The following is a 20,456-nucleotide window of genomic DNA, read 5'->3' on the forward strand; positions in this document are numbered from 1 at the left end:
AATTTCATTGCAAAAACTAAGAGCATTCCTCTAATTTTAATCGTATCCACCGTCATATAACAGATTGAACATCGATGAAATCAACAGTTTCCCCGGGTCATCGAAGATATGCTTCTCGCCTCTCTCCAACACCACAAATAAGATAATTGATACGATACTCGGAGGGCGTAGATGGAATCTCATAGACACGTTAGGGAGATCGATAAGAGGTCAGGGACGTTCTTGGAAGAGTGTCTTTTCCGACTGGCATTCCTCTGTTCTGGTTGTTAATTTGTTGTGAATGATCAGGGAGAATAACTGCAATTTCTATACTTTATTATTTGATTAGCAAAGTAGTCCTACCAACAAATTAATGGAGGTTATTAGGCCAATGATATTTCCACATTCGGGAATGACCGTCCGAAATCTTGCAGAGACCGTAATGTTTCCGACGAGAGTTGCTCCGTGCCGAACTGCAAACGCGGCTTTGCAGAGAGGAGGCTTATCTTCTCCAAGACAACCCCATGCCTGAGCAAATATTTCAGTAGCTCCAACTCATTTTCACTCCCCACGAACCATCTTACAATGACTATCTTCAGGTTTCTCAAACACCCCCTCAGCTCCTCCCCGCACCTCTCTCCGTAGCTTCGCTGGAGATTATTTTTGTTACAGTCAAGTAATCGAAGTGGGAAATTAACACCAAACACATCATGATCACTTACATCGTTGTCTTCTTTCTTGTTTACCGCCTCCGTGTTGATTATATCCAGAATCAAAGTCGTCACATCGGGAGCTATTCTGAGGAAGTCTACTATGCCGAAGATCTCCATTTTGGTGTTCCCCGTTTTCAGTTCCAAGCAATGGGCGTTCAAGAGCATATTAATCTCTTTACTTCTGTCTTGAGCAAGATCCTTCAAGAACAAAAATAAAAAATAAAAAAATTCAATTGACTCTTGGTCGTTGGGCTAGCAAAGAAAGATTTAGCAAATGTAATTCGTTCAGGAAGATGGACATACCGGATTCCACCAATTCAGCAGCTGAATATTCTTGGCGTGCTTGAGAAACCCCAGAACAATCCTCCACCGAGGAAGCAATTCTTCTGTGTCCATGAAGTAGACGATAGCGTGAAGCAGAGACCCCAAATCCCTGAACTCGTACTTTTCGGCGACGTAGTGTAAGCATGAGAAGGTCACGAGGTTAGGTGCGGAAATCTCTACTGAGCTGTTTGAACGCTGGTAGTGCATGAGTTCCAGCTTCTTGAGCCTTGGAGATACGATCTTGAGATGCTGGACTGTGTAGCAGTAATCCACGCTCAATTCCTCGAGCAGTGGACATCCTGAAACGAGATCTGGAATCGCTTCGTCGCTCATTTTGACATCGTTCAGAAATATGGATTTCAGATGAGGGAAACTAAGCTGAGGCGTGGAATCCAGCGAGCAGTAACAGAGATTCAGAACACCAAGCCGCCCGTGGCTGACGAGCGCTAGGGGAAAATGATACGGGTTGCCCTCATGAATCCCGTAAGATCGGCGGTAACCGCTTAAGCGAAGTTGGAGGGTTTCGACGTTCTTACGAACGGCGAAGAGGACCCAAGAATCTACGTGGGACGAGTAGAGGTGTTCGTAATCAAACCAGAGGTGGAAGCTGTTAAGGGTAGCGGCGGCGAAGAGGATGAGACTTCCGTCGACGAAGTCGGCATAGAGGCGGGGGTTATTGGGACCGGGAAAAGCGCGTTGGTCGAAATCCAGATTGGAAAGGAAATTCCATGAGAAGCGAAACTTCCGAGAGACGGCGCTGAGTTTAATGGCGTCTGTGATGGAAAGGAAGGAGAGGACGTGAAGGATTAGATGGTCCGGAAGATCGGTGAAGTGGGCTGATCGGCAGCCGTCTTTGTTATGGGAACCGTTGACGACGCTGATCCGACACGGGGTCAGGGTTTGCTCCGGAGATAAATTCCTCATCTCGAAAAAACCAGCCTTGAGAAACCTGCCATCGGCAGCCATTTTTGTAGCAGTGGCTTGCGTGGTTGTGGAGCAGAGGACGAGGAAGGTATAGCTCATGGTTCCGATTCGATTTCGAAATTTCTCGACCGGTTGGTTCAGCCAAAAGAAATTCATTTAAGTTTAAACACGGTCTCAATCAAACATGGTTTTCCAACCCGGTGAGTCAACCCGAGATTCAGTTGGGTCAGCATGAAAGGGTAGGTTGGTTCGGTCTGGTCTTCCTATTCCAGTTGAGCCCCCTAGACTCGCATCTAGTTTGAGTCACGAGTTAATTCGAAGTATCTTGCATGAATTTGATAGATTATCCTTTACGGACAAGTTAGTACAAAGATTTTATAACTTGACTAATCATGTTAGGAAAACTTTGGACCTAATCTCACAACACTTGGGCAGGTCAAATGAAAAATTCATTTTCACCTTATTTGCTATAAGTAGAAACGGGTTTATCTTCTTATGGCGTGACTACAAAATCGAGTGAAAAATAACTTTACCGATTTCAAGTGGATTGGTTTTCTCCCTCTTGTACTATCTTGTTTTTAATATTAAATTTTATATTTTTCAAAAAATAATTTTTCAGATTAGTTATCAAATAATATGAGTTTTATTTTATATAATAATCATCAACCAATATATTATAAATCTATTTGCTCAAAATAAAATAATTTGTACTAATAAATCAAATAAATTACCAAATATTAAGGTTATTATATTTTAAATATTTATATAAATTAAGTAAATAATAAAAAAGTACACATTATTAAAATAATAAGTTAAAATTTTTCATAAATACTTCTAATATAAATGATAAAAATTATTTATAAATAATTTCTTTATAAAATAAAAATAAAATCAATGATTAAAAAAACAAGATGATGGAGAAAGAAGAGAAAGACAAATGAAGAAAGAATGAAAAGGAAAGATGGAATTGAAAGTAGATTTTACTGTGTGAGAGGCGAAATTTCTATTTTTTTTTTCTCGCACCTGTGGAATTCATACGTGTGAGTTCGCACGCTACAAATGTACGTGCACGGGACAAGGGGGGGTTCTAACGGTGGCGACAGTGAGGAAGGTGGACAATGACGTTGGCGATGGTGACATCAGTAAAGGTAGAAGATGGTCTTCGACAACGACATCAGGAGAGTTAAGGGAAGGGCAGATGGGGCGGAGGCTCTGGCTGAGGGTGATGACAATGATCTTGGCAGAGGTAGGGGAGTAGTTGAGGAGGGAATATAGGCGGCAAACTCGGGATGGAGGTGGCGACGATGTCTAGCAACGGGAGGAGGTTAGGAGATGGTGGAAACAATAGAAGTATGTGGAAGAAGGGGTACCAACAACGATAGGAGAGGAGTAGGATGAACAAGGGGCTCAATGGTGATGGCTCGACGTGGCATAGGTGTGCGGCGTTGGGGCGACGGGAGAGGAGTTGTTCGGGAAGAGAAATTTTTTTTTTCAATATTGGCGAAGAGCGAGGCGGACGGAATCGAGAGGGTTCATCTTGGGAGGGTGTGGAAGAGCGTGATTTACATGTGGAGAGGCAGAGGAATCGATTAAAAAGTTTTGTAGGATGGCAGATGTAGAAGATCAATCTACTCTTATACATTATTAGATATTAAATTGAACGACGCTAGAAGATTAATTGAACCACTCCTTTACTATTTAGTAAGGGTGGTATTTATACAATTTAGAATAGAGTAGATAAGTTTTAGATAAATACAACATGAGATAAATTCAATGATATCTTATCCGATAACTCTAAGGAATTATGCTTTTATCCCTTATGAATGGGATTTGTAGAAGAGTTGAGTAACTTGTATTCATTGCAAAAATTTATCTTTTATGGGTTTTGTAATGTCTTTATGTATTGTGTCTCCTTGCCGTGCAGTATCTTGGGTTTGGTTTGTCGTTGACACAGCGTGACTTCCTTTACCTGTTGCAATAAAAAAAATTGAGCAATGGAGATGCCGGACGCTACACTTCAGGCAAAGAAGCTTCGCATTACTGAGAACAGGAGAATGCTGATACACTCAGTAACTTGCCAGATAACATCCTTTATGAAATCCTACCGTAACTTCCCACCCAAATGGTTGAACAAATGAGCACTTTGTCAAAAAGATGGAGATACTTGTGGGCTTCCATTCCTTATATCCAGTTCCTTGAACCTCCACCCCCGGTTTCTATACCTGCTTTTACAGAAGAAGAAAGGAGAGCTCAAGCATGGAGGGACAATTTTGCGGGTTTTGTTGATTCAGTACTATTTGCCCGTGATGCTTCGAAAACTCGGAGGTTCGCCCTCCGTTGGGGCTCTGATGGGTCAGCAACTCGTTCGGCTAATTGATATCACATGCTATTAGACGTGGGGTCCAAGAAATTGATCTCAATTTCCCTGAAAACGGAGAACTGCCTCCTAGCCTTTTTGCTTGTGATTCTCTGACAAGCTTGAAACTATGTATGTCTGAAAGTCCGCTCGATCTTCCATCTTCCATGAGCTTCACCTGGCTGAAAACCATGCATATTCTCTGGGTTAGACTGTTAAACTGCTCTAAGATCCATTGAAGCTGCCCGGTCCTCGAGAGACCATTGAATCCTGCTCACTTCACCTAGGGTGGGCTTCGTATCTTTCTGCTCCGGCACTGAAATGTCTGGCTACTGTTGCTTGCCATGGCTTTGCCTACTGTATCTTCATCCTTTTTGACCCCTCTCAATCATCATTCAATTACAATGGCACGCCCACACCCAAATGATTGTTGCCTTGGAAACTTGTAATTTGATTAATGCAAAGTTTGACTAGGGAAATTCCGGACCGGATCTTCATGATAACCGAACACTTTCTCGTTTAACAACAAGAGCTAGTAGTCTTTTTCTGTTTCTGAGTGTTTCTTTTCTAAGTTGCTAAGCTAATTATCATTTCTGTAGGTGATCGTCTCTAAGAGAGGTGGGTTCACCTCTTCTTTTCATTGAAGTAGTTTTGTATGCAAATTAAATGAGTGTTTTGTGTTTTTATTTTCTGGCCTACCCGTTAGCTGCCTGTGAATTCCCGTTTAACTTTTTGTTTATTATTACCCAGGTGGAAGATGATGATTGTTGGGAAGCTTAGAAGGTTCTGAGGGAGAGTACAGTGGATCAGCTGAAACAAGTTGAAGTGATCAACTTTGTGGGAACGAAACAGGAAATGGAATTCCTGAAATTTGTTCCCAAGTGTTCGAAGTATTCATTACTTCCGAGATGCCCATAGAGGAAGATATTCTTGACCAGCAACATGAGTCAGAAGTCCAAATTGGATGACATCCTTGCACTTCTGCTGGATTAGAACTCCATCTAAAAATTTTCTGTTCATTGGTTCTGTCTCTGGCTTATTGTTATTAGTTGTATTTGTTAGTCCTGAGACCAAGGGAGATGACTCTGAGTACATCTCGGGTACCCGAAATTCTTTTATGTATCGAAGGGTATTAGCTGATATACCCCTTACCCAAATACGTATCCACCGATATCCGATAAGTATAAGCGATACGGGCAACGGCGAGTTCGATAAACCAATCAATGAGAATGAAGTACTTTTTCTCCTTTCCGACGTGGGAAGTGACGTGAAATTTGAACGTGTCTTGCGTGCCCACGACGCCCAAACGCCCCAACGACAAGAACATGAAATTTTTCCGGGAAATACGCCTACCTCAAAACTGTGCACATTAAATCCGAAATCCGGAGATGTGCAACGATTCAAATGTCCATCCTCAATCAAATCCCTCACCTTCCGAAATACCGACTGAAATCGTGAGCGAAGCTGAAATGGCTCTGATTGAGACTGCCCTCGCCGCTGCTGCCACCTTGTCTTATTCGTCGAGTCACATACGACGTTTACCGTCTGGGCGGATGCTATCAGGCTGTTCGAGTACTCAGACAGCTCGCGACATTGAGGATTTGTCTCTTCCTGCTCGGAAAAGGGTGAAATCTTCGGAGTCTCTGTTGAAGCGATTTCGAAAAAAGAGAGGCCTAATGGTTACTGACATCACGGCCGCGGTATCGTTTCTTGTTGTTTTCGTGTTTTTAGTTACTGCTGTGTGTGGATTTTGGTGTTAATTGATGATTTAGTAGATGCTCTCCTGCGTAGGAGCTTGTATGTTGAAAAGAATGGGAACTGGGAGGTTATTCTCGATTACCAAAACAACATCAATTTCGTGATCTGTAGTAGCCATTTTAAACTTATGTTTAGATCCATTTATTGGTTGTAATATAGGACGCTGGTGTTTAAGAATTTGGCTTCAGACCTCATCCATCTGCCTTTTCATTCACTTGCTTTTCATGCAAGAACCGGATATTTCATCAATCTGTGGACCTTAAATTATGTAGAATAACGTATTTTATTTGGGTTGATCCTGAGGCTGAACATTTTGATCCGATGGCTTCTACATGCCAAAACCATTGTCTTTGATTGAAATTGAAACCAAGTGATTACTTGAAATCATTGTTCAGCTTCAAGAAGGCACCGTTGCATTTGAGCATCACTATTTTCCGGGCTTTTTTATTTTTATTTTTTTTTCTTAAATTTAAAGCGGCATGCTTGAGCTCCTTGTCTTGATCTATAAGGGTTTATTTTAACCTTATTGTATGCCAATTTTGGTTTGTAACACACTCTGAATCATTTCCAGTTAATAAATCTTTTATTTTGGCTTGTCTGTTCTCAAAGAAAATTTTTGATAAGATAGTACCTTCTCATCTGTCTGTTGATGTGCAAACTAAAATGGTATAAATATCACTTGTCATATTTTCAAGGTAGAATATTTTGCTTGCTTTTGCATGCATCAATATATTTTCAGATTTGGAAATTTGGGATTATGGAAATCCAATTTTGCTTTTTGGTATTTTATGTATTATACTCATAATCCTCTTGTTACCTCTAGGAATGGTGTGAAAAGCAAATGGAGTTCACTCTTCTCTATGGAAGACCTAAAAGGACTCATGCTATGAAAGCAGGTTGTACAAGGCATGCAGAACTTGAAGAGGAGGTGAGCATTATGGTCATGCTTTGTTCTTGTGATACTTATGGTGTGGCCATCTAGACTTATGTTTGAGGGCCTTTGAATTATGAAAAGATATAGCTAAAAGAGAATCTTATGGACCGTATTTGATTGAGTTGTGGTTGGGGGTGAAATGCTACTCAAACCCAGAGCTAGCTGGTTCTGTACAAAATGTGTTGAGGCGTTGATTGGATATCTAGGGTAACACAATTTTCCCATGCAAGCCGTGAAAGTGGTACCAAATCGAGACAAACTCTGAATACTAGATATGATCCGAAGTGAGACAATGAGGGATAAGCTTCATCACCTAGAAGGAAACAACCAAGTTCACCAGCTAAGGCCCCTAAATGACCGCTTAGTGACAAAGGAGGGTTTTGGAACTTTTTTTTTCATATCTTAGGACATGAAACTTGTAAAATGCAAATGTGCTAGCTTCTAAGTTTACTTTCTCAACAAACTAAAAAGGTAGTGATCTCCTTCAAAAATTCTTGCAAAATCTACTTAAAAAGATCTCATTGTGGGATTTTCCTACGCATTATTTCTCATTTCTTTCTGTAAGAAAAAAATAGTGCGCTGCTAGAAGCATTGTGTTAGTCATCACCTCTTTTAAGAAAAGCATTATATTAGTAATAATTTTCGCTACTCCAGTATTACATGAAAATGCAAGTTTGGTGTTATGTTAACAATGTTGAGTCATTGAGACAATTTTTACTACCATTCTTGAGTTAGCAGCTAAGTACTGTGATCTTCTTAAAGTGCTGTATTTGTTTCTTATTTCATTTTTTTTACGTATTGATGTGTTGTGTAGGTCAGGTTGGAAGATTCTTGTTCATCTTCTAATCTGAGCATCTATTTATCTGGAATTGAGAAGTTGCTTAATCTCACAAAAAAAGTGAATGTTCAAAACCAGAAGTCTGAACCTGGTCTACTTGAATTGCTTGTTTATGATAAACCCTATGACTGGCATTGTATTTTCCCTGTTAGGCATGATAATAATCCTCAAAGCAATAAGCATTTGTTTCTTTTGTAAAGTCATGTCACTAATATCATATCTTCTGCAACTACAGATTGTAAAGAGAGTAGAAGTTTCCATTCAATCAGCTGAAGATTCATGGGCAGTAAAGCTCATGAATTTTATAGCCGGAGCAAATCAACTATTATTTGATGGATTAACGCGTGAAATTCCAGTGTGAGTAGGTCACTGATTGTCATCATCATCACCATCCTTTTCTTTTTATCTGCTTCTGTTTTTTCTGCTATGCGTTTTCCAACTGTGTCAAAGGCAGCTACAGTGGCAAACTTTTTGAAGCCTATCATTTGACTTCCTCTAGGTATTGGTCCCAGCCTTTAATGAAAGTCACACCAGTCATTTAAGGATATCTGAGAGATTGTAACTACTTCTCTTATATGAGGCAAATTATGTCGCATCACAATTTTATTCTGATGTCCAAATTTGTGTAATTAAGAAACGCAAAATTATTGTTCTGTAATAAATGATATTCCTGAATCCGCTTATGAACTAGTTGAAACAGCATGAATTTTGCTACACAACCAACTGCTTGTTTATATTGGTAACATGTAAAACAGACAAAAGATCGACTAACTTGGCCATTGATTAACTTAAAACATATGTATGTAGTGATAACTTTTTATCAAATGCATCAATAGATAGGTAACTGTTATGTCCAAACCTCCAAGAGTTAATATAAGGGCTTCAAGAGTAACTGAGAATTTGCTGTGTACCATTTCAAAATTTTGCTGCTTAATAGTTTGTTGTGTGGACCATAATGTACAACACTTGAGACAACTCCAAGAAGCCAACTCCAAGAAGCCAGTATATATCAGGCATCATTGTTGAATCGTTTAAAATTTGCTTTATTTTTTCTCATGTGATTATGTTTGTTTCATTTTGGTTAATTTGTGACATTTCAGAGTAGGCGTTGTACAAGGTGTATGGACGATTGGAGTGATTGATGAAATCCGAATGTCTGTGTCAGAATCTGTTAAACACCCTTTGCTGGTGGACACGAAGACACGCTCTCGACCTACACTACCCTCTGTAGATCAAAAGAGAAATGCGAGGTATTATCTTCTTTTTAGTTGCATCTTGCATTGGTATATCACGACAGAGTTGAAGATCTGTTGCTACTTGGTCTTCTTATTCAGCTATAATGAAAAATGTTAGTAGATAAAATTATTTATGATTGGCTTATGGTTGAGATGGTCTGAAACCATGAGATAATATATGCATGCAGAAAAAGAAGAGAAAAAAATCTGATGAGATGGTAATTTGATAACTTAGGGCTTTGTGAAGGAGGGAGAAGGAAGGCTAGCAGTGTTTAGGTTGGTGCTGGGGTTATTGAAGTGCCATAAAATTTGAAAAGCTGTAGAGATGAGAGAAGAATTGTAAAAGAAAGGGAAAAAAGGAAAAGGAGGGAGAGAGACTGAACATGAGAAGGGAAGGAGAAATGTGTCCCTACCTTTAAACATAATAAACTTGACACAATTCTGAGAATACTGCCCTTGGGCCTTCTGTTACTTCAAATTGACCCTTATTTTGAAAGTAAAGTGAAGAATTTCACATGTTGTGCATTTTTCCAATATCTTTCTATTATATGGTTTTCATTACATAAAAGTTACTTTTGATGGTATCCACTCCATACTATATGATAAATGGGGATGGAAATCTACTGTCAAATTCTCCAATTTTGCAGCAACTTCTCTAATTTATTTACCTGTTTCTTGTCATTAAGTCGTTTTTATTTCTCTTTGGTGCTACTTGCATGAATAGACTTATTACAGCTGGATTGGTTAATTTATGGCAGAAATCATGTCCTCACCTCCTTTTTTACTAATTTTTTTTTTCTTTTTTTTTTTTTTTTACACAATGAGAACAACATTATCTTTAAAGACGAGGAGTAAGTACATGAGGCTAATCAAGCAATAAGAAATACAAATTGCACCAATCCTAACTACATAAAGGAACACAAATAGATAGTGCAATAAGGATTCTAATGAATTGGAGCAGTACTCCTAACAACATGTGTTGCAAAGAGGCACCACTACTAGTTTAGCAGTCATCTAGGCTGATTGCATTATGTCTTATCTGAGTGCATTTGTATGGATAATTAAGTAACTTGATTAGTCTCTAGGATGCAGGTTCCAATTCAAGATCATGTGCAGCTTAGATCTGCACATTCACAATATTGCTGCTTGCACCACCCAAAAGTAACATTATATGCAAAGTGGACCTTTTTTCCTGCAGACAGGTGACCCAGTAGTCTCCAAGGGATTTAATTGGCCAATCAGGAAAGGAATCATTTGAAATGCTGGGTATTTTTGACATATGAATACATAAAGAGAATAGTTTAGCTGCATTTGCTAGCACTTTAAGAAAGTTGTCATCTGGGACCCTTGAGTTATCCTGAAAAGCTTCTTGATAAATCATGTTTGAATTGTTTTACTGTCCATGATCAAATCATGTTTGGATACAATGACAACTTGTTTTGTAATGGCAGGTTTCAGTTGATGTGTTACAAGTATCTGTGGGACAACTTAGTTACAAATGACTTTCCATCAACCCATTTTTTTGATTTTTTTGGATTGGATCCTCAATGTACTTTGTCCTGTGATGTGAGAAATCGTCTTGCAGAATCTGGTTTGAATTCTAAGGTAAATCTCTCTCTCTCTCTCTCTCTCTCTCTCTCTCTCTCTCAGAGTTCACGTGATGTTTAATTACTTTTTCAGTTGTTGATTCTTTTGGTTTGAGAAAAGGAATTTAGTTATCATGGTGCTCTGCTAACTCTACATGAGAACACTTCTCCCTTTGAGGCTTTTACTCCCATGATGTCTTTATCCCTCTCTTGCAGACACTCAGATGTGCAAATTTACTAGTAAACGAGAGATTTTTGCTCTACACATAGTTTTGTCTTTGCTTCCTCTCAAGCATCTCCATTGACATGTGCAGACATTTGGGGAATTGGTGAAATATTTTAGTGACACATGTCATTTGCTTCCTCTCGCTAATGAGCAGCTTCTCTTGAGGTGATACTTCTCACTTGTTTGTATGATATTTTGATGTTTCTTTTAACTTTATTCCATGTACATAAGGCCATGGACTTCACACTAAGTAGAGCACTCCCTTCTTCATCGACATGCATATGACAAAAAGAAAATAAAAGAAAAAGATGGTTTTCTTTACTTTAGCATTTGGTGCAGATACGAATACCAAGCAGACCAGTCATTGCTTGGCGAAGATCAGTTCCCATATGATCCTAACTGGGTGAAAAGCCAAATGGAGTGGTGCCTAAAGTTCTGGATGGGAGAGCGAGAAGCTAATTATGTTTCAAATGGTGAAGAATGGAAATGCCGGTTTTGTTCATTCTCTTCCAAGTGTCTTATGGGTAACCAAACAAAAAAATTAGAAGATGGAGGCCAGCAGAAGTGTCCTCCTAGTACTATATAATCTAAGTCTAAATGTATGTTTAAATGCTTATGGCGATTCAACCATTCAGTCTCCACCAAGTGAGAGCCAGGAGAAATACATTTTTTGTGCATTTGAATCAATAATGAAGACCTTGACATCAACATACCATGAAGAAGCTGCTGCATGGAAATGAATGCAACATCACCGGGGAAGAAGTAAAGCTCAAAACAAATGCAACACACCACTGCCTTCTATAATTGTTGAGTGGTGAATGGCATGGCCATAGCAGGATGAAAATTGTTGTATAACATAAAATGATGTGTATGCTTTGTAAGGCACATGAGTAATTACAAGATATACCACTTAAATACAAGATATGCCATTGATATTTCTTCAATAGTCACTCTGGCCTATCTTCTAATAGAGATTTGGTATTATTAGATACTATAGTGTTTGTGACCTAAAAAAGATAGTCTTCATAAATACCTTGATTTTAGAAGGAATATATGGGAGAAACCCAAGACTTATTAACCAGATTTTTAAAATTCCAATTGAATGAGTGATCATATTGAGGAATCTCATGAACCGTTTAATAAATATGCAAAAGGAATTGAAATATTTTGTTGGGCTTCTATGATCATTTTTTATATTGAGAATGAATATAGTCATCCAACCTTGACTTTGTTTTGGTAATTTTTTTAGTTTTTATTAAAACCTAATAGTTTCACCTTTTTGGCATTTTTTACCGCCCTTGCATCATAGGGTTCGCTAGACTTCACAATATAGTTTCACTTATTGGTAACTAAAGCTAGATGTTATTCATCTTTTCTCTAAACTCATTTAATGCATCTTGTAGGGAGGTAGATTCTTGGACATTGTGATTTGCTCATGTGCATTTATTAAGAAACATGTTGATTTGAATGAACTTCTTTCCATAATGCAATTGGATGAGGGTCTAATACCTAAAGAAGTAACAAAGATTTCTGTCTTGCTTCCCTTTAAGTTCTTGTCTTCGTGAGAAGAGAACAAGCAATTCATGCTTACATCATTAGGGGTGAACTTTGAATTTTTTTTATGGGTTCAGCTATTCTTAGTTTGAGGATCCTAAAGATGCTTTTTAGTATTTGAAAACTCATAGGAACAAAATGTTCTTTGCATTTCAATGATTGAAGGTTGCTCTATGAAGGCATGTAGTTTGATTCTTTACTAGATTTTCTATCACAAATAGGTAAGCTTTTAAAAAAATGGAAATGAAAAAGATATGATAGAGAATATCTAAAGGAAAATTTTAGTGATGATAGAAATATAATTAAGTAAGATATGAAGAAAATTTTATTCTTTACTTGATGCTTTTGTTAAATAATTGAGTGTTTTTTTAGAATTTGGGGAAATTTGGAAATACACCATGTAACTTGTTGTATTGAAAATTCAAAATCTTAGAGAGCCATATTTTCAAATTACCGCTCATTGATGCAAAAACTAACATAACTTCTAAAACAAATTCTTCTCCCATTCGGAAATTTCATAGGTTTTCTTATTATGATTTGTATTATTTTCCACGCTTCTTCCAAGTAGAAAACTATAAGAGCATTGTGTGTGCCAACTAACATTCTATTTCTTATTAGGTTTAAGTTTTTCTTCAGGCTTCTCTAATCGCTTTTCCACAACCGTATTATTACTTCACTGGTCCTTCACCAAGAACTCTCACAAAAACGTGTAGAGGGTTTGCTTTTCTCTACCAATTTCTTTGACTTTATTAAATTTGCAATGAATCCATATGTGATGCTTATCGACTTTTTACTTTTTTCTATGCAAACCTTTGTTGTGTTTAGGGAAAGACCATGTTGATGACAAGGGATTGGCTAAAGAAGTTTGGTTGAAATGCCTTTGTGTAAGCTTAAACGTAGAATCAAGCCTAAGTATCGAAAGTTTAGACATAGCTAGAGTTCATTTAAGTTAGCACTCTAAGTCATCTACCAAGAGTTCCATCAAGTATGAAACATGTAAAAGAAGCAGAGAAGGATCTAGAAGACTGCACAAGTTGGCAAGAAACAAGTTCACGTGAAGAGGAGGGTTAGAGAGGCAGTGTCAACCAAGCAAGGGTAGAAATACCTAGAGAAAGTCCTATATAGGGGCCCCAACTAAGGAATGGGAAAAAAATGTGAGAAAAAATAGCGTCTAGGTGTGAAATCCAATTAGTCTCACATAGATTAAAGAGTAGAAGCAGTTTTAGTCCCTAGTCTATAAATTGCAAGCTCTATGAACCATTTGAATCACTAGTCTCTGCCCCAATCGCTCCCAACTAATGAGAAGATCTCTTTGGCTAAGGTATTTATCTTTATTACTATTTTTTGTTCGTTTCTTTAGTTATCGTAGCCCTTTCTTTTTATTTATGTAGCTACCTTTTTTATTTACATAGCTACACCAATGCCTCCCTCTTCATCCATGAGTTCCATTCCCTTCCCTCACTTCTATCCAAGCCACATTATCCATCACCTCATAGACCCTGGAGTCCCATATATCCACCTCTTCTCCCCCATTGTACAACCTAAAATCCTAATCTCTCCGCACATCTATATTTCATACCTAATCTCTCCACCAGAAAACTCCAAACCTTATTCTGCCCTACTAGCCAAATTTCTATTCAAGGTACCATCTTCCTCACTTCAAACCAAACTTAATGGTCCCCAACCTATATCTTTAGAGCAAGGAATTGGGATCATAAAATGTTATGTTTTGTTTGAAAATATAAACATTATGTTGTTTGTGAGAAACAATGTGTATCTACTAATAGGAATGAGCAGTGTTCCTTTTAGGTTAAATAAAAAATGAAAGTGAAGTTGTGATACATTCTCTAATTTTACTGTAATTCTTTCAAAACGTTGTTATTTTTATCTATTCCTTTTTTAGTGGTTCCTTTACATAGTTTTTCTGCTGACTAATTCTATTTACTTGTTTAGTGTCATTTCCTTCTTCTTTTTTCTTTTTTTTTTCAAATCATTACTCAAAAAGGTAAAAGTCAATATTTTGGTTTTTCTACCTAAGTCATCTTTTTGGTAGATTTATAGATCATGGATGGTGATGTGTGCCTTGGATTACTATTGTATCCATCATATAGAATGGGTGGAATTGGAAAGCCCAAATTATAAGTTCACAATTTCTTTCAAATATTACTTTTGGTTCTTTATTACTAGCAGTGGAGGAGTCTGAATTCCTACACAAGTTTCTTAAAGCAATCAACAACTAAGCAATGATCGAATGTGTAGACAGTATACTTCAAATTTTGATTTCTTGCTTGTCACAATATTGTAGAGTTGGCTTTTTTTCTTCTTTTTTGTGCCCCTAGAAATGATAGATCTGACATTTGTTGTTTTCTTTATGGATGCAAGGGTTGTTTTGAGAGCAACACTTGAATAAAGAATGTCCCAAAGAGTTGGCTTTTTTTCTTCTTTTTTGTGCCCCTAGAAATGATAGATCTGACATTTGTTGTTTTCTTTATGGATGCAAGGGTTGTTTTGAGAGCAACACTTGAATAAAGAATGTCCCAAGGTTCACTCGATCAAACATTGCAATTTGGTTGTCGGTTTAATTTAGTCTTAGGTGTTTCCACACGAGGTACATTTGATAGGTTAGCAGTGCGATCGAAAGCGAGCTTCACTCCATCAATGATATGACACTGACACGAAAACTCTGAATTAGGAGTCGTGGGGAAGACAAAATCCCTCCACGAACTAGCAAAACTGATTTTTAATTATATACAGTCCAGGCACTTGGATAACTTTCATGGAAACTAACATTACCTGATCCATTAATTGTCAGTATCCTTAGCTGTAAAATGGTCTGATGTGTTCCGTTAATTTGGGCAAATTAGGTGGAAATTTTGGAGAAAAAAATCATTCCATTAATTGGCTTCGCGAAGGAACTCACGTATGCAAGGAACCAGCAACACTTAGTCCCGGTACAAGATTTTAAAATTGTAGAGTTGATCAGCTCACGAAACCTATTTGTGATGACATCTTCGACTCTTACGGGTCATTCGACGAATTCATTCCCTTCATTGAATCAATAAACATGTACCTTTTTCTCTCAAAATTTCAATGCAAAAAACTAAGAGCATTCTCTCAAAATCTGGCTTTGTCATCTCTTTAGTTTATGTGATCGAATCCATTGAATAAATTATTGTGTATGGAAATGAAATCCGAGAACCTTCTTTTGTGTCAAACTGGATTTACAGGAGCATTCGCATCAGTTAATGTGGTATTTGAAGGACAGGGTGAACTACAGTAGGATTCAGACTGCTTATTTGAAGGGCAGTTGTCGTCTCTACCAGTCAAATAGGTGCTTGATTTAGCTAGGTTGGAATATTTATCACCCCATTTAAAATTTAAAATTTCTATTTATTGTTTAAGAAATCTCAGAGTGGAGTTTGGATTTTGGATTATGAATTAATTGAGTTTCCATACTATATAATGTATAAAAATTTTAAAGCAGGTTACGAAATTATAACGTAATACGAACCTTTTATTTATTTATAAATTTGAAGCTATTTATATTAGAAACCTGGTTTAACAACCAAAATTGGTGGTACATTTTCTACTTGATGATTTGCAATCTATTATATGTTAATATGGAATTAAAATTTACTCCAAAGAGGAGGCAATCAAGAGAAATTAACACACAACGAATTGATTCCTCGGAAATTTATAGTGTAGGTGGTTAGGGCAAAGGATCATCAATAACTTATTGGTGGCAGTTATGCAAGTTGCATATTGAGAATAAGTCATCATCAGAAAACTTGTATTGGGCAAAGGACTCGGTTTTTGGTTTCAATTGCCTACATATATTTTATTACCATGTTCATTCTAGCTTATACTTTCTTGATTGATCATATTTTACAATACTATTTTGCTAAATGTATCTCTATGTTTGTCACAAAATTTTAGTTGGGATTGAATTATAGAATAAGACAGATCATTCTCTATTTAATATATGGATCATTTTATAAATTTATGATACTATTTTAATGGAGGAAAAGGAGGTTGGAATCGAGTTCAAATAAGGGTGGTTGCCAACAATTTCTTCCTTCTCTGGAAGGAAAGGTTAATTTAAAAAATTTTGACACTAAGTCTAACTTCTTTACGCAGGAACCATTAATCCACTTTTGTCGTAAAAATTAATATTAAAATAACTTGCTTAAAATCATTATCAACTATAATTTATTGGATAAAATATGTATACAATAAGAATAAATAATTTCAAGCCATTAAGTTTACTTATAATTATGAAGTTGAAAAGTGGGTGCACCTAGCCTATATACTTGTGTACATATTCTATTTTTCACTTTAATAAGTTATGTTAAGATATTGATTGCAAGTATTTTAATTGATCTCTGGGATCATTTTATAGGACACTTGACATGCATTATTTACATTTCTAAGTTATCGAATTTGGGATTGCTAAGATAACTTCTTGTAAGCGATGACAATATGTTGAATACGACTGAATTCAGAAAAAAAAATGATATTATGAATATAACATGAATAGGTTTGAATAAGCTTCATTCTTATACATAAAATGTTTCTTAAATTGTTGCTCAAGGTGATATGAATTGTGGCTTTAATTCATTAATTTTCATTGTCCATACTTATTTTCATTTTTGGTAGAAAAATTAACCTTCACTTTCTCCTCAAACTTTTGTAGACATATTTAAACTAATTGCATTCAAGACGAGCCTCTACTATAAAGCCCTTATGTTGAGTGACGGTTTATTCCCATCCAGATTTTGATGACAAAATAACTTAATTGATCTAACAATTTCCTTCAAAAATCAAGGTTTATACAAAGAACTAACAAAAGCATCTCAAGACCTCGAGCCTCACAAGTGTGTCAAAGTCATCTTAAAGAAGTACCCACAAAACAAAAAGTAAAACATTGAAGACTAGATTTTAAGAAGTCCAGAAAAATCTCAAGAACTCTTTCTATATAAGAGAGTAGCCCCAACTCTTCAAACTTGATGTACAATTGAAGTTTCTGGAGCTTTAGGATGATTTGCATTCATAACATATTTTATCGATGCATATCAAAGTTTTAAACAGGTTACAATCACTTAGAACTAAAATTATGTATGATTTGAAATTACACTTAGGAAACTAGCACTAGAATGATCAGTCGCTATCTGCCAATGATCGATCAACCAGAATGTGCCCAAGCCAAAAATATATAGCATAATCGATCAATCATGGGTTATTGATTGATTGATCTGAATTTGGCTTGAATGTGTTATAAAGCATGATCAATCATTACTTGTGGATTGATAAATCAATCATGTCTAGGCAATGAAAAATTATGAAGCATAGTTAATCAATCCTTCAAAATTATCAATCATACAGAAGTTTACTAACAAGAGTCATAAAGCATGAACAATCAAAGGTTGGTCATTGATCAATGCTACTTGAGTTGAACAACTTGTAGGAAAACTGATTGGTCGATCATTCCAAGTACATTGATCGATCAACTTAATGTGTTAAACCCAACAGGAAAATATTGATCAATCAATTCATCAATCAATATGTCTTTTCTAACAAAAATATAGTCATTATACTAGATTGTTTGATCATTACTTCAGATTGATCGATCAATGCCATGATAGTTTTTTGCAAATAGGCAAATAACAACTAGTTTGCTTGGGAAACTTATAAATACCCTACCAAACGTGCCTTAGAGAACAAAATGAGAATTTATTGGCATGCTTGCACAATTCAAAGCATTCATTCTTGAAAATCCTTCATAAGTCCATTTTTTGGAGACAGAAAATTCTTACTTTTCAATTTTTTTTCAAATCCTCTCAATGTTTTCTCTTTGCATACACTTAACAAGCTCCACCGTCAAAGTTGGAGGTTTTGACAAGACAAGGCTAATTCTCGATGATCAAAAGGGTGTAAGTTTTTCTTTTCTTGTAACTATACTCTTTATTTTGATAGGTTAATCTAAAACCTTAGAATCTAGATAAAAAAGGCTTGTTAGAGTAAGAATCTAGCCAAATCTCAAGGGAGATTTATTGTAATCATGTGGCTAGGCATACATGTGGGTTAAGAGAGAGTTTGAATCTCTTTTATGTAACCCAAGTAGTGAGTGAAGAGGCTGCGATACTTTCATAATAACACAATGTGAGAAACAAAATCACTCCTAGTTGTACTACAAAGCCCCATACTCTAGTCAAAATGGTCATAGTTTGAAACACACACTCTCAATTTTAAAGGTGGAAAAATGGCCCAACTTTAGGGTTTAACAAAGAGACTACTCACTTTTTAAGGGTAGGTTAAACACAAATCACCTCTTGGGTGAAGAACAAAAGACTTGACTCAAAGTGGATGTTGGGTATACTCCTATACTTTTTACGTAGTGGGTCTAAGCATTGCACCAAAGTGATATAAACTCAAGATGATAAATTGAAAAAATACTCGAGGAAAACAACATTAACCAAAAAGAGGCGACTATGCAACACTTATACTTCCAAAGTAACCTTTAAAAAAACTAGGGAGACTATAACGATAAACTTAATAAATTTGACTTAATTATAACTTTTTTTGGGTGACCACAACTTTTTGGAGTTAACTATGTGGAAGATTCACAATCACATAACAAAAGCACAAAACTTGAAAACAACATTGAAGTAAGATATTGTATACCTTGAATGAGCACATCACGAAGTGATTAAGTCTGACCAAAATTTTCTCATTACAAGATAAATTTGGCTAAAAAACTTGGATTTTAGGAGAAAAGAAAATTCAATTCACGTCAATGCATGAGAGATAATAGGAGAGAAAATAAGAAAAAAATGGAAGATTTTTGGCAAAACTGACCTTTGGTACTTCTATTATCAATATCTCCAAAATATTGCTCAGAATCACAAACGGTTTGTTGCTCAATAAACTATACTAAATCTTTTATGACCCCTTGATTTTCTTTATTCAGTAGTTTTACCTTTGCCGACTCTTATGCAAATATCTCCTTATATATATATCAGATTAATATGAGGTTTTCTCCCTTTGAAACTAAAATTTGATGCCTTTCATTTTAGTATAATTTTTTTTTCATAAAATATACTTATTTTGAGAGGAAAAATCTGATAGATTTCAGACTCTTTGATTTGGCCTAACACATTACTCTTTCTTCTTTGGCCAGCATAACCATTGACTCTTCTGATATTGATATCTCCCTCTAGAAAACTCAGATTGAGAATTGGTTGGATAGGTAAGAAAACATGCTTACAAATATTTTTTTTGATATATAATTCTCCATATAAAGCCTCATTCTTGATGGTATAAAATAGCTCAAAATTTGTAGCTTTTAGCTGTTGCTCGAACCTCTCTTGTCATCTGACCTTTGCTTCTTCAAATATCGATTTCCCTATGTAAATAATTCTGATTTCCAAAATTCATTTTGTGTTGAAAATTAGATTCAAATATATTTCCATCAATATATATTTTTTAATATGAAAAACTCAATGTGGTGGTGCAAATGTCAAGAAAACAATGAGTACTGGGACAAAAAGGAAAGAAGAAAAAAGATAGAATACGAACCTAACTTGTAGAGAACATAGATTAAAAAAAGGATGACATTATATCTATGGATTTACCAAGTCAACTCAAGGAACCTACTCTGATAGCATGTTAAGATTCTGGAAAAGAGAAATAATTTAATAACATGTTTTAATTTGAGTAATTATGAGTCTCTATTTATAACAGAAGAAACAAGTAGAATCTAATTATAATTAAACTACCCTTGTCCCAGTCACACCCAAAGTTAAATACTAAAAGATAAGCCCTATAATAATTAAACAACTGAATATAAATAGAAGACTAACATAATTAAAATACCATTAACTAAGCCTCTTTAGTGAGACCTACTCCTTTGAGACTCATGTAAGACTCTACCATATTAATTCTAGCTCTATGAGACTTCTTACTGTGAGAGTCATGTAAGACTCTTCCATTTCTACTCTTCAACGTCCTAGAAAGTTAACTAAGATAACTC

General features: G+C 36.2%; 2 protein-coding genes across 2 annotated transcripts; one reads left to right on the forward strand and one right to left on the reverse strand.

The window, feature by feature from the left end:
- Window positions 1-362: 362 nt before the first annotated feature.
- LOC137935401 (putative F-box protein At1g49610) lies at window positions 363-2,096 on the reverse strand. Its single transcript, XM_068780056.1, has 2 exons — window positions 996-2,096; window positions 363-890 (listed from the first exon to the last, which is right to left on the reverse strand). The coding sequence occupies exons 1-2, from the start codon at window positions 2,094-2,096 to the stop codon at window positions 363-365; spliced, it is 1,629 nt and encodes a 542-aa protein (XP_068636157.1).
- Window positions 2,097-5,559: 3,463 nt separating this feature from the next.
- Window positions 5,560-11,788, forward strand: LOC137934282 (exonuclease V, chloroplastic-like). The gene is made up of 7 exons (XM_068778562.1): window positions 5,560-5,996; window positions 6,878-6,982; window positions 8,062-8,183; window positions 8,927-9,076; window positions 10,513-10,666; window positions 10,962-11,038; window positions 11,213-11,788. Exons 1-7 carry the CDS (start codon window positions 5,685-5,687, stop codon window positions 11,457-11,459), a joined length of 1,167 nt encoding a protein of 388 aa, XP_068634663.1. The 5' UTR covers window positions 5,560-5,684; the 3' UTR covers window positions 11,460-11,788.
- Window positions 11,789-20,456: the final 8,668 nt, after the last annotated feature.

This window comes from Aristolochia californica, unplaced genomic scaffold (assembly GCF_029961685.1).
Source record: "Aristolochia californica isolate CCGP_79_NKW_82.1479 unplaced genomic scaffold, dmAriCali1.0.hap1 SCAF_6, whole genome shotgun sequence".
Classification (NCBI taxonomy): Eukaryota; Viridiplantae; Streptophyta; class Magnoliopsida; order Piperales; family Aristolochiaceae; genus Aristolochia; species Aristolochia californica.

Coding starts and splice junctions, on each gene's coding strand:
- LOC137935401 (XM_068780056.1), bottom strand. CDS start 2,096: ATGAATTTCTTTTGGCTGAACCAACCGGTCGAGAAATTTCGAAATCGA. Junction 891..995: donor TGCTGAATTGGTGGAATCCG/GTATGTCCATCT, acceptor TTGTTCTTGAAG/GATCTTGCTCAAGACAGAAG.
- LOC137934282 (XM_068778562.1), top strand. CDS start 5,685: ATGTGCAACGATTCAAATGTCCATCCTCAATCAAATCCCTCACCTTCC. Junction 5,997..6,877: donor TTACTGACATCACGGCCGCG/GTATCGTTTCTT, acceptor TGTTACCTCTAG/GAATGGTGTGAAAAGCAAAT. Junction 6,983..8,061: donor ATGCAGAACTTGAAGAGGAG/GTGAGCATTATG, acceptor CTGCAACTACAG/ATTGTAAAGAGAGTAGAAGT.